Source organism: Natator depressus, chromosome 1 (assembly GCF_965152275.1).
Source record: "Natator depressus isolate rNatDep1 chromosome 1, rNatDep2.hap1, whole genome shotgun sequence".
Taxonomy (NCBI): Eukaryota; Metazoa; Chordata; order Testudines; family Cheloniidae; genus Natator; species Natator depressus.
Genome location: NC_134234.1, coordinates 98,998,156 through 99,011,497, shown reverse-complemented (window position 1 = coordinate 99,011,497; position 13,342 = coordinate 98,998,156). Strand labels below are relative to the sequence as shown.

The 13,342-nt window shown below is 36.6% G+C and overlaps 1 protein-coding gene and 1 long non-coding RNA gene across 2 annotated transcripts in view; one reads left to right on the top strand and one right to left on the bottom strand.

Moving 5' to 3' along the window:
• CLYBL (citramalyl-CoA lyase) overlaps positions 1–13,342 on the bottom strand; it is a 222,223-nt gene that overhangs the window by 29,002 nt on the left and 179,879 nt on the right. The window contains exon 3 of the mRNA XM_074963035.1: positions 1,113–1,301. Coding sequence (XP_074819136.1) covers positions 1,113–1,301 — 189 coding nt within the window. The remainder of the gene's footprint in view (positions 1–1,112; positions 1,302–13,342) is intronic.
• LOC141993500 (uncharacterized) overlaps positions 1–13,342 on the top strand; it is a 122,249-nt gene that overhangs the window by 63,146 nt on the left and 45,761 nt on the right. The gene's annotated exons all lie outside the window — the stretch shown is intronic.

Genomic DNA, 13,342 nt, shown 5'->3' with positions numbered 1-13,342 from the left:
CTAGTGAGAGCCCTGCCATTTTGGAAGCATGAATATTCATAAATGACAAGCTATGTCTAACACTTACATGGTTGTAAATCCTGAGAGGTATTCTCTAGTTACTTTAATTAAATGGTGGTGTAAGGGGACAGGGGAGACTGAAGGTACACTATTACAAATGGACAAGTACTGTAATATAGCTAACATATTTGTTTAGTTGTATTTACATATACTATGTTAAAGGCTTGATCAAAGTTAGATGCTGAGATTAAACTAGGTACCAATACATCTTTCATCACAGCTCACATACATTTTAGGTATTCCGTACACTTGTGGTTTTCAAAAGTACGGAACTGCATAATGAAACGTTATTCCTTTAGTGATGTTTTGCAGAAATAATGATATCTCTAAATAAAATGCACCTCTTCTTAACAATTAAAACAATTATAGCATAATTAGACCTATTTCAAAGTTTTCTTAAGTAATTTGACATGCCAGCCATTTACATTTCAGGTTTTTATTGGCTGAAAAGTCATTCATGAAACACAAACACACCTGTCAGCAATTAAAAAGGAAGAAATAGAGAACTGTTCAGGAAATAATATCTGTGGTAATTAAAAACACTAGTTAAAAGCTTCCTGTTTGTTCCTCTAGTTGCCCCAAAGAAGTGACCTTTTCCTCCCCCACTCCATTTTTTCATATGTTGCTAACATGTTTTCTCCATCTATAACTTCCCAGGCATGTACATAAAACATATTGGCATAGACAATCTTTTAAGGTGTCAGTGAAGGTTCAGAGTTTGGTACAATGGAAAAAGTTAAATTATTATATATTTTCTTCTGTGTTTTGATAATATACTGTAACATCGATATTGATTTTTTTATTGATTGAAGTACTAAGAAAACTAGTTTTCCTTAAAAACTAATGTTGCTATGTATGCTCGGTGTGCAACTCCAGCCTATGCACATTTTAATGGAAATGTTACACCGTTTTCTTAGCCAGACTCCAACACTGTCCCATGATAACAGCAACATTCTTCAGAACGCTAGCTCATTGGTCCCAATGGTTCCTCCTAAATTGGCCCAAGGTCTTCAATCAAAAGCTAAGATTATGACAATTTGGTAACTACTCACCCATCTTATTTCCTCAGCATTTTTAACTTTTGGCAGCATCAGGCTTGAAGGAAGAACACTGGACTTCAAAAGGACCTCAAGATCTTGTTCTGCAAGACCACTGGACACTGAATTGATCCTAACACACTTTTCAGTCTGGCCAAACTCAACCTCTTTGAGTGTTTTCACAACTGTCAGCCTTGCTTCTGCCTAGAATATAAATGTTTAAAAAAATTAAGCTTATTTTCTATTGACAGAAAAACCTGCCTAACAGAAAACATGTCAAACTGATGAAAAAAATAGAACCAACAATATAAAAATCTATTTTTTCCACAATATCCATTACTGTTTGCCTTTTGTTAAAGCTTTCATAGCCAGTACCTCAGAATTTTAGCTTTAGCACTTTCTTTACAACTAACAGTAAATATCCAATTTTCAGATCTGATTAATAATAGGACTACTACAGTACTTGAAGAAAATATCACATTCATGTTTAAAGGTATTGCAACGTGTCTAACGAACACAGATCCTTAAACTGGCATCTTTTTACACCCATACTTTCCACATTGCCAAAAATTGAATAAGAGAATTGCATAAAATAATAATATTTCCAATCAATACCTGTATTCTTCTTATGGCCCATAATAAAATCATGGTTATCAGTATATAAGGACTTATATGTATATTTCTTTTGTCTTGCTGTATAATCACCCTTTTTATCCATTAAACTGTATTAATGCTTGCAATTGAGTAGACAGCTCAGACATGAAAATAATACCATGTAACCCAAAATAATATGCAGATTTTTCTGGAAACTGTGACTGATAATAAAAAGATACTCCATATTATCAGGAAAAATAAAAATTCCAAACACACATTTTCTAATTGACACACTCCTCACAAAATGGTGAAGGAAGGAAAGTTTATAAATCTGTTGAATACTTGATTTGCATTCAGAATGCTTAAATCCTTTGCTGAAATGAAACACTTCTATTGGCGTCAAGAAAAAAGGGAAGGAGAAAAAAAAGAAAGCACTTGAGCTCACTACTTCCTGCCAATTTCAGTTTCAAAAACAAATTCTTTCAACTTGCCAACAGCCCTTAACAAATTCTCATTGTCAAAATGAACACTTATCAAAAGTAGTTTCATTTGTGAAGAGTTTTTATGGTACTAATAAAACTTTAAAGCTTCTGACTCATGATTGTTTAAAAAAAAACAGTTTTAACAATATACAGCCATTTGAGCAGAAATACTTATCTAGAAAACAGGCAAACTCAGAAAAAAATCATCAAAGTTAATAACGAGACTAATACCAATCAGCGAGACAACACATGACAGTAGATTTAAACCAGACGGATACAAATCTCTGCCTGTGAGTAGAGGCAGAAGAAGTTTCAAAATGTGGTCCGAGTTAAAGAGTGTGAGGAAACAGTAGCTTCCAGTTGTCAGGTCAGATCAGAATAGGTCTCCAAGACCAGTTTAAGACAGCACTGCAGTGTACTGATTTACAAGGCTTGGACTGCCAATAATTAGGATAAGTTTAGACAGAAGCAAGTGATTACTCTCACCAGTTAAAGTGAAAGAATAATGAAGTTGAAGGTTAATGAAACTTGAATCAAACAGCTTTCAGCTTGGTACTATCATCCACATTTCTCCAAAAATTTTAACATATGCCCATCATCAGCAGGACAGAAAAGGACAATATATACAGATCGAGACACCCCTATGCTATGATACAAGGTTACATTCAGAGGTCATTTCATTAAAATATAAATACAATCAGAAACGTTACTGCTATTGTGAATTAATTCTAGCTGCTGCCATTATGAAATTAACGCACAGGTACACACAGTTTATTAAAACATATTCAGCTGAAAGAGGGCTCCAAAAGACACCTATAATTGTTTGTCTTCTTCAAATTGTGTTATGTGATGTCATCACTGGCTAATACAAATCCCACTAAATTCTCACTGTCAGAGCAGCAATAGTTGGTTTCTTAGCTGGTCTGATTTGGTGCAGAGTGATAGTTTAAAAACACATTCTCCAAATCAATTTATGCTCTTGACTAATGTCAGATAAGATTATCACAGTTTCAGTACATAATGATCCACTTTGCAAAATAAAGATCTTCCAAAACTGTCCACTAAAGAAGCATCCAATTTTAAATGAGGGCATATTACAGGAAAACTATACAATCTGATTATTATTTTTTTCCAAATTACAATAATGAGCAGTAGGCATTCTTGTTAGTTGTTTTTCCCCTCAGGCTGTAAACGCCCATCCCATAAAAAGACAGATCATGTCCTTCTAGGTATATTTCCACACAAAACACTTATTAACAGGCTGTTGCTTTTAGTAATTTACATAAACTAAGTGTGCAGCCCTTTGGTACATATCCCAAAATAACCAATAACATCACTGAATTTATACCAACCAACAAGGATGTTATTTTTTCATATTGTAATAGAGAAATATGTTACAGTTTTGCTAACACAGGCGTGCCATCTGTTGGGTTGAGAACAGATTCACTTTCTTAGAACCATTACATTTTAGTACTGTCTGCTTCAGAGACAGAGATTCCCCAGCAATGAAGAAGATTCTCTCCCTTGATGAAATACATCTGGCCTTCATGGTCTCCAAATCATGATTCAATCATGTACATTTTAATTATGGACCAGACTGATAGGTACCAGCTACCCAGAAGATTCCAGGTATTACAGCCAGTCCCGAACAGGATACCCTATCCCTACTCAAATCAATGGAAAAGCTCCCACTGACTTCAGTAGTGTAGGATCAGGCCCATAGACAGGATTACCACAAAATGTTTCATGGGTAAATGGGGGGGAAAAAGAAGAAAAAAAAGAGCATAAAACATATGGATGAAAAAGGGAAGAGTTTTTACTGCATCATTATGCATTAAAATAGTCTCTAATATTGTTATATAATATATGCAAAAGCTCAACCTTTTAGTTAAACTACTCTCAATTTTTAATAATAGAGAAAAACTTTTGTACTTAATGCAATAATATACATACATACAGGTTATACATAGGCCCTTGATGCAAGAATAAATCTGCTTCCAAAGACTTCACCAATCCCCTACTACAAATGGTCAGACTAGTTAAATAAATTTGCTCTGTTCTTTATGTCAGCGCTATACCATAAGATAATTCTCTTCAATGAATGAATGCATAAAAAAGGAGAAAACCTGATCATTTAATGGATTATTCCCTCCCAAGGTAGTCTGAGATTATTGTAGCCCAATTAGTATCTGGATTCTACACTGATTGGCTGTTTTATAAACCAGAGAGAGACAGAAAGATGACTGACACTCCTTCTTGTAAACAATGATATTACTAGAGTATATCAGAGTTACGACTTTCATTTGATAATCCATTCTGTGCATATTTAAATGTAGAGACAGTGGCTAATAAGCACATTATTATATTTGTTCTAATATTTGACTCTCCATAGGGCAGTTTGATTTTTGTTGCTGTGTATTGCTACCAAATTGGGAAGATAAAGGTTTCAGTGATGTAGTACTGCAGATAAATCAACCATCACCAAGACACAGAGACATTGAAATTAAAGAAGGGAATATGCGTGCAGTTGGTTCAATTGGCACCCATTAAAGCTAATAACTAATCATCTTCACAAGTTTCTAGCTCTGAATTATCAAATCTGCAAAGAAAACAACATCCGTCCACTTTTACACTCCAGTGGAAGAGGTGGTCCCTCGCGGCAGGGCTGCACAGTCTCGCCATCTGGAGAATAAATCGAGTGTGAAGTACAGTATAGTTTGGGACCAAGCTCCGTGGCGGCAGCTCAGCAGTTAGTTCATTAGTTCCAAACTTCCAGGGATTAGTGCGGCATCAATTCTACTGTCGGATAGGATAAGACAGACAGAATACGAGATTCAAGGAAGAATGTGACAACTAAGAAGGAGCCCCTTGGACTTATTTATAAAACTATAAAGTATAAACACACCTAAATAAAACGACTTATATAATAGCATTATCACAGTTTCAGAACATCTGAATTAGTACCCTTTTTTATGTTATGTATTTTAAGTTATATGTCAACGTATAGAAATTTCAGCTTTGAAATGGGAGAAATGTCATGGAACTAAAAACAAAAAAAAAAAACCACTCCAAACCCTGGACACAACATTAATAAAGAAATAACGAAACAAAGATATTTGGATTTATGGAAATTTTGGTATTAGGACAACAAGGTGAAGAGTTATATTTTCTATATTCTTTTGAATTTGATAATGTATTCTGCAAGCAAATTTTCCATTATTATAATTGTTAGAGTTGCATCATCTTGGGAGGTTGGGGGAAAAGACATGTATCCATATCAATATGTCTTGTTGTTTGTGAGTTGTATCTCTATTTCACTTCATCTTCCTGGACACCCTCGTCATTTTTTCTCAAGACCTCCAGCCCTTAATGTAAAGATAGAATATGTATATAAATATAAAATAAAATGAAGAAGAGGTTAAAGTCAAAGAAAAACATGAAAATATGTTAAAACTGATGTCTGAGACATTATTCTGTTACCATCTCTTTGTTGTAACTCTTCATACTGAAATGCAAAAATCTGATCTGCTACAATGGCAGACCAGAATGTGTCATCCTCACGACAGTCATAATAACTTTGTATGTTTCACACAGCAACAGAAAAATTAAATACTATAGTCACAGTTAGAGTTATGTTTTGTGACACTATTGCCATGGTTAAAAACATGCAATTATGATTTAACCTTACTTCCCTGTAGTTTGTTTGTTTATACAACTTGACATTGCGGAATCTTTTGTTACTTTCATTAGTGCATGCCGCACAAATCTGGATTTTGTCTTTCTCCAGATTTGACTTGCCAAAGTGTCCTTGAATATTCATAATAATGAATGTTACTCTGGCAAAATTAGTTTATATAAATGGAAAACTTGAATTTCTTTACAAGCCATGACTCCTTGACAGAGGTGATAGTTGTGTAAAATGAAACATTAGGCCTCTTGGTTTCAGGTTTACAGCAGAGAATGGAGTAGAACGGAAAATCATATTCATTTTCAAGGAAGCAAAGAAAAACATCAATGCAGAACAATTTGTTTATCTGCTGAATGTTTCTGAAAACAGTAGACGTAGTTCATAATACCTATTTTCTATTTTGCACCAGTCCAAGATTTGAACAACCTCTGAAAGAATAAATTTTCATTGCCAGGCTTGTAAGAGGAGAAAGGACCTCTACTGTATGTTTTACACAGGAGGTCAGATTAGATGATCACAATGGTCCCTTCTGGCCTTGGAATCTATGAATCTATGCACTTCTATTCTTCCTTTGCAGTTTAGGCAAATAAATATTTAGATAATTACTGATAATTACAACACTCTGCCTTCTCTCTTAGAGCCTCTTCCCTGAAGCCTTAAAAGCCTTTTTTCTAATCATTTGTTTTTTCAAGCCCTTCCTCTTTTACACTGTCCCTTTCGCTTTTCTGATGGCGATATTCTTCAGAACACAGTGATTCTTCTTACTGTATGCATCTATAGTATCTGACTCTCTTTCTCTCTGCTCTGCTAAGTGTCTTTATATGCTCTCCGTGGTCTATCAACTTGAAAACTGAAGCAAATTATTGAAATACCCAGCATTATGGACTAACTTGTAAAGTTAACTGTGCTTTGCTAGGAAATTTAAAGCCCTTAGGCACACAGCATTTTGTTAAATGGTTTTTCTTTCTAATGATCCAACAAATACACTCTTGAACAGCATTTTTCATACTTTTTTCTTTTTTTAAAAGGACAATATATTTTAAAGCTCTCTATGGCTGATTGGCAGCTGCTTGCTGCCATTTAGCCTCACTGAGCCTCCCCCCCAGTGTGTACATGAGTGGACTCCCTGAAGATACTCAGTGGAATCCACCTGACATCATCAGAGTTGGACAACTTCCATATATGACTGTCAGGAGGTGGCTTGGCTTTAGCCTCCACAAAAGTGAGGGAACCAGAAAATTAGAATCTAAATTCCGCAAGGCCAGCAGCCCAGAACCCAGGGCTTATGAATCCTGATTAAGCTTCATGGATGCTGGACTATGTAAGTTTGCTGAAACTCTGCAGAGCCAGGATAGCTGCTGCTGAGAGAACTACTGCAAGTGATTTAAATATTTTTACAAATTGTGTGTAAAATAGTTTTTCAGACTTTTATATATTTCATATAATCAAAGCAATGTGGCCTTTTAACTAGAGATCACTATGATGAGGTGTATACAAACATGCCAGTAGTCTTAAGACGTAGCCTAAATCTCTCTTTATGTGTAATAATAACAATACTTTGCTCTCATATAGCACTTTTTGTGTGTGTGCACATTGTATATATTTTGGTTTATGCATTTAGACTGTGTGTACCAACAGTATTGACCAGTTTTGTAATAAACATCTACATACGATAGGTCCAATAAGCTAGAATAGCCTCCTCATTCATGGACGAGATTCTATATGCCAACTTTTATAAACACTTATGAAAGAGATGTAAACAACCTTTCAATTAAAACAAATCAAACTAACACTAATTTCAGGTGGCTGCAAGATGTACTCTCTTTACTTTTTTTCCAGCTTTCTGAGGATGCTTTTCACTGTGTGACAGATTAGCATCACAAACGAAAATTCTTTAGAAGCATTAGTGTTAATTAGTCTTCCTGGACAGTATGAATGAGCTGCTGCATGATGGAATGATGCAACAAAAAATTCTGTCTGATGTAATCAATAATGAAACATGGCAACATGTTTATTTACAGTGACACAGGAACTCAACCATATGTCCTCATGAATTATTTTTATTTAAAAAATATTGCCTTGGTATAATATATAACAAGTTAAAAATGAAAATGTTTACAACTAGGCTTTTTAAAATCAGTTACTGTGAATTAAAAATGCATTTTTTGTTGTTGACACTGTTAATAAATATATCAGAGTACTTGGCACTCTAGCTAAATTTCATGTTAGCAAGAGAAAAGTGACTTGCTCCATGGGCTGGTTGTTGATGCAATTATTTTAAGTGAAGGAGAGATCAACTGTCTCAAAGACCAGGGAAGGATTATGTTCTAAACAGCCATTTAGTCATCTCTTCCATTATTTTAATAAAATGTTCAAAACCAAAAAGAAATAATAAATATAGGCAAATGAGGAAAACACAGCATGAAGGAAATAATTAAAGGCCAATAAAATACTAGATGGAAGGGGAAATACAGCAACTGGGAAACTAGAATTATATGACGCATCTGTTACAAAAAAAGGTAGATGCTTCCGTGATTCTCCTCAAACCGTAAGCAGAGAACACAGAGGGTCAAAATCCTTATCCCTGTTTATTCAGCAATAGCCAGCCCATCAGCGCTAACAAGCGCTGCAGAACCCTCTGTCGACCAGACTAACCGCTGCTGAGGAAGAGTTGGCCTGCTGCAGAAGTGACGGGAGGCGGGAACCTGCACCCATTCTGCAGGCTGGAGCCACGGAGCTGTTCAGTGGTGGGGAAACCCAAGTGATGGGCATCCTGAATGCCCAAACAGTCCATCATTCATCCCAGACCTGCTCTCTCTCTCTCTGCTGGGGCTGCAGTGATTACTACCGCCCTAGGGCCACAGTATCCCCTTGTGCAAGGGTGAGAGAGAATCAGGATGGGATGCTATCCTCTTGAAATCTCAAGAACAGATCATACCCTGCAGGGGATGATTTCAGAGACATTTGCTTGGGGTTGGGAAAATCTACTTCTTGTAGGTTCCTAACTCTCTAGCTGACAGTTCAGTTTGGGGTATTTCAGGAGAGATTGTGGATACCTAGTATCTTGCCTTTGAGCTATTATTTTGCTCTTGATCTGTGTGTCACACATGGTGGACATAATATCTGGTAGAAACTGGGCTCAGCCCTGGTCCAAAATCATGCTTTCTTGCCAAAAGCAATAGCTGAAATATTCCACACAACACCTAGCTTTAGACAAAATGTCAGCATGCTTCTGCCTGTGTTTGATTTGTCCACCATCCTTATGTAATTTCCATAACCGTTTAGTTTACTATCTTTAAAATTCTTGAATGTAAAGAAACCATTGTATAGATGCATGTTCTCTGATTACAAATTTCCTCTCATACACGAAAATGGTCAATAGCTTTAATAGTTGCCAAAAAACTATTCCAGGTGGCACAAACATTTCTCTCTGCAGCTGTATTAAGCCTGGCTGTATTAACCCACTACTTTTCCCATTCCTTCTCTTTCTTGAAACAAAACTACCACTAATGTATAAATACTTAAATCTGTCTCTATCAAGTAAGGTGTTTTGAAACAAAGTGAAGCCAACACTTGGACCAGTCACATGTGCTTTTCTGAACTCTACAAATGCTGATTCACACTTCTGTGAACAACCAAACAGTTTTCCTTACTCTATTAATTTATGCAATGGTTTTTCTATATTGGCAAACTGTGTAATGACAGTTAATAACAGGAGCAGAGCCCTATAAAAATCCTTACATCTGAGTGTTTAGGGAAGCAGTCAGCTCTGAATTGCCTCTGTTATTTTTAATCAGTGGACATATTTTTCTTCCTGATCAAGTGGCCAAGGGAAATCACATCTGTCTCAAATTGTTCCTATTTTCTTGGTTCAATTTCAAATTCACATTTGTAAGTTTATCACTATCATTTTGTAAATGTGTGATTCTTGTTCAAAGGATTTAGCAAACACCAACAGGTCTTTTGGACATAATAGGCTGACAGAGGCTTACTATGCAGTACTCCCTGCAAGAGCTGTTCAAAAGCAGAAGGAATATTGTACAATCTAGAACAGGATTTTCATTGTATGGCCAACATTTTAATACAGAGATTTTCTCATGGACCACTCGCTCTCCCTTTTGTGATCACATAATTCACCTGAATTTCCTTTCACAGTCTCATAACATCTTTGTGACAACTACAGTAATTGCTTACATGGAAGAGTAATATTAGGAAAGTATTTAACATAATTTTAGTTGTCTTAATTCAGTTTAGAATCCTGAAATAAGTAGAAGCCAGTACCATGTGACCAGCCAGCTCTCCACTGACCATAGTGTGGGAAACTGATCTAGAGAGCATTACTTTAAACTGCTATAGCCTTTCTCTTGCTTCAAAAGAAGACTTCTCTCTGCCTTATGGATCTACTTCTCTGTTAATAGTTACTTTAATGAAGATACAGGGCTCGATTCAGACTGAGCTGGATTCTACCTCAGTAATCCAGGGTGCAGGGCTCCATATGGTGGAAAATCCACTTGGAGAGGGGTTGTGCTGATGCAAGGAATCCACAAGTTCCATTTGCTATGAGCCAGTGCATCTGAAACATTAGATTTAGCACATCCTCTGGGCAGCCTCTGCTGGCAGGGCTCCTACAGACTTCCACTGACAACTTAAAATTGCTCTCCCCTCACAGAACCTCTGAATGGAGGGACTACAGGGCCAGTGCCATCCACCCTTCACTGTCATGAACATCTTGGGGGTGCAGCAAACTGCATCTCCCTAAACAAGCAGTGACAATCTGAGCCTCCAGTGTGTAAAACAAAATTAATCCTATCGTTCACCATTCATGGCAAAGGGTAAGAATCTCTCATTACAATTTCATTTGGTTTTCTATACGCCAAACAAAATCTGATGATGCAATCCCTTTCCCTGCCTAGAACTATAAGCAAAGCCTAAGGACCGATTGAAAGCCTTCTCCTATAAGAGACTGGCAGCTGATGAGGTGACTGCTTGATAGGACAACTCTCTCCAGTGCCAATTTTGTGTGTTGTATATTAGCAGGGTAGAATTACATACATCTTATGGACTAGGAGGTAACAAATTTTGATTGTTTATCTGAGAGTTTTTCAAAACTTTCTGCTGGTCCTCATTTAAATATTCCTCTCTGCACTGGAATAAATCCAGTAAATTCTTTGAGCTTTACTTCATCCCTTTTTTCCTCAGGAATTACCTTAACTGTGAATTTCCTTTTGATGGAATCTATTATTTTAAATTATTACATTGTTTTACAGGGCATTAGTTACTATAGCATCTGGACATACTTTACATGGCTTAAAGATAGGTTTATGTACCTGTCCTAGTAAATGAAGTAGATAAACTATTGTTCTCAATCTACATCCCACAGTTGTAAGTCACAGTAGAATGAGATACCTGGCCAGTCATTTAAGTACCTGAGATTTCAGATTTAATGCAAAAATGTGTGTTTTGAATATGTTTGTAAAAGCAGCCAGGTTCAGAGTTAAATGTAGATCAGAGTGAATTCCAGAAGTATGATCTTGCTACTAAGAAAGCCCAGCTTCTGGTTTCACCAGAGTGAACCCATTAGAGTCACTTCACATTCTCTCACAGTTGTTACCATCATTAGAATTCTTGCTTGTTTCAACTTTAGCAGCTAGAATTACACCTAGAGTCCGTGTTTCAAAACAGGCCTCCCCAGCTACTATTTTTCCTTTGCTGGAAAGTTACTTAAGCATACACAGTACTTAGAAGATGCTTTTGGCCCCAGGAGTAGGACAACTAGCTAAACTGCTGATTAGTTACTTATACAATTTTTGTATCATCTGTATCACTCCTTTCATGGGAATTTCCCGGGACTGAATTTGCAGAACCTTTTACTGGCATTTGCAGAACCTTATACTGGTGGTGTTAGATACATTGAAATTCCAAAATATATGAATTTCATTTATTGTATCAGTCCCTCACACCTCAGACTCAAATTTCACAGGTTCAGCTTTTAAGCTATATTTTCCTCCATTTATGGGCTGGTGCTTCTTTGCAAATCAGTGTCAATAAGGGACTAAATGTCACCAATCAATTTCGGATTCTAACATTTGTAGCAAATCTGTGCTAATAAATCTTAGGACTCATCTATATAGAAGTTTTGTATGTATTTAAATATATTGGTTTAGAAGCCAGAATAGTTAAATCAGTACAATCCCCTAGTGCGGTTACAGTTATACCGTTAGGAGTTGCTTATAGCAATATAGTTTATTCTTGTAAATTTATATGAGCACCTTTATATAAAGAACTTTTTACACTCTATAGGGTTGCTTCAATTTAATTATATTGGTTTTAAACCAATTTAGGTAAAACAGGTACAAAAACTGCAGACCAGTTCTTAAATTCAAGTCAATGTTCACAAGTCTGGCATAATTCATATTTTCAGTTTCAAACTCCCTTTATTGTTGTTTAATCACCTGGATTTAAACAAAAATTATAGGACTAGCCATACCAGCTAACTAAAGATCTGCCCCTTTGACTTGATCTTAACTTGCTCCTTGAACTTGGGGAAGGGTTGCCAATAGACTCCTGTAAGATCTGTCCTGATTTTCCTTAAATGCATCAGCATGCTTTCCTTTTATGGCAACCAGTATTGCTGTACTGGAATTTGACAGGATTGCCCTTTATTGCAGAACTGATATTGTATTTTATTTTGCAAACTGCACGTGACATTTTTTCCAAACCTCTCAGATATTTCCTGCATCTAATTAGAGTCCCTTTTCTCATCACGAGTATTAGATTCAGAATTATACTAATAAGATTCAGGAGATTTTCCTTCCACTTTCCTCAGAAGTGGTTGTTTTTACCTCTGTCCTGCTGTATAATTCTAGTTCTGTAGTAAGCTGCACGGTCTCACAAAGTTCCTCTGCCTCCATTTGTCAATTTTAATTTGTAGTCCTCCTCCAGTTGGGCACCAATATATCGGCCCATTGCTAGTCCATCCCAGGTAGATGCTCTGGTATGTAGTTATGCTGTCAGCTACATCAATCTGTACAGGTTCTCTGATAGCTCAGGTGAACTTCTTTCCTCCTCCTCCTTGCTCTTAGCTGGACTCTGACCTGATGACTAGCCCTCAGACCATTTTATCAAGGGCTTGCACTAAGTCTGGAGAACTCAGTTTCTTTTCTGTGGATAAAATCTGCAACAGTATCAGACCTAGTCCACTTGTTACCAGATAACTCCTCACCCTCTTCTACCCCCCACCCATTAATTTGGCACGCAATGTTACATTAGGCTCAATAAACTTCGGAGGAAGACCTCCCCTCAAAGGCAGTAAGTTTCTGCAGCACTTGAGACGGGACAGTCTGATCTCCCCTCTCTGAGCCCTGCAGAATGCTCTCACATCCAAGGACACTGTGTTACAGCATAGAAAAGCCTTGTAAAATGTGTGCCTTTTGCGAAGTCTCTTTCTTTTCCCATCCCTCGTTCAAACTGTTAACTTCCAA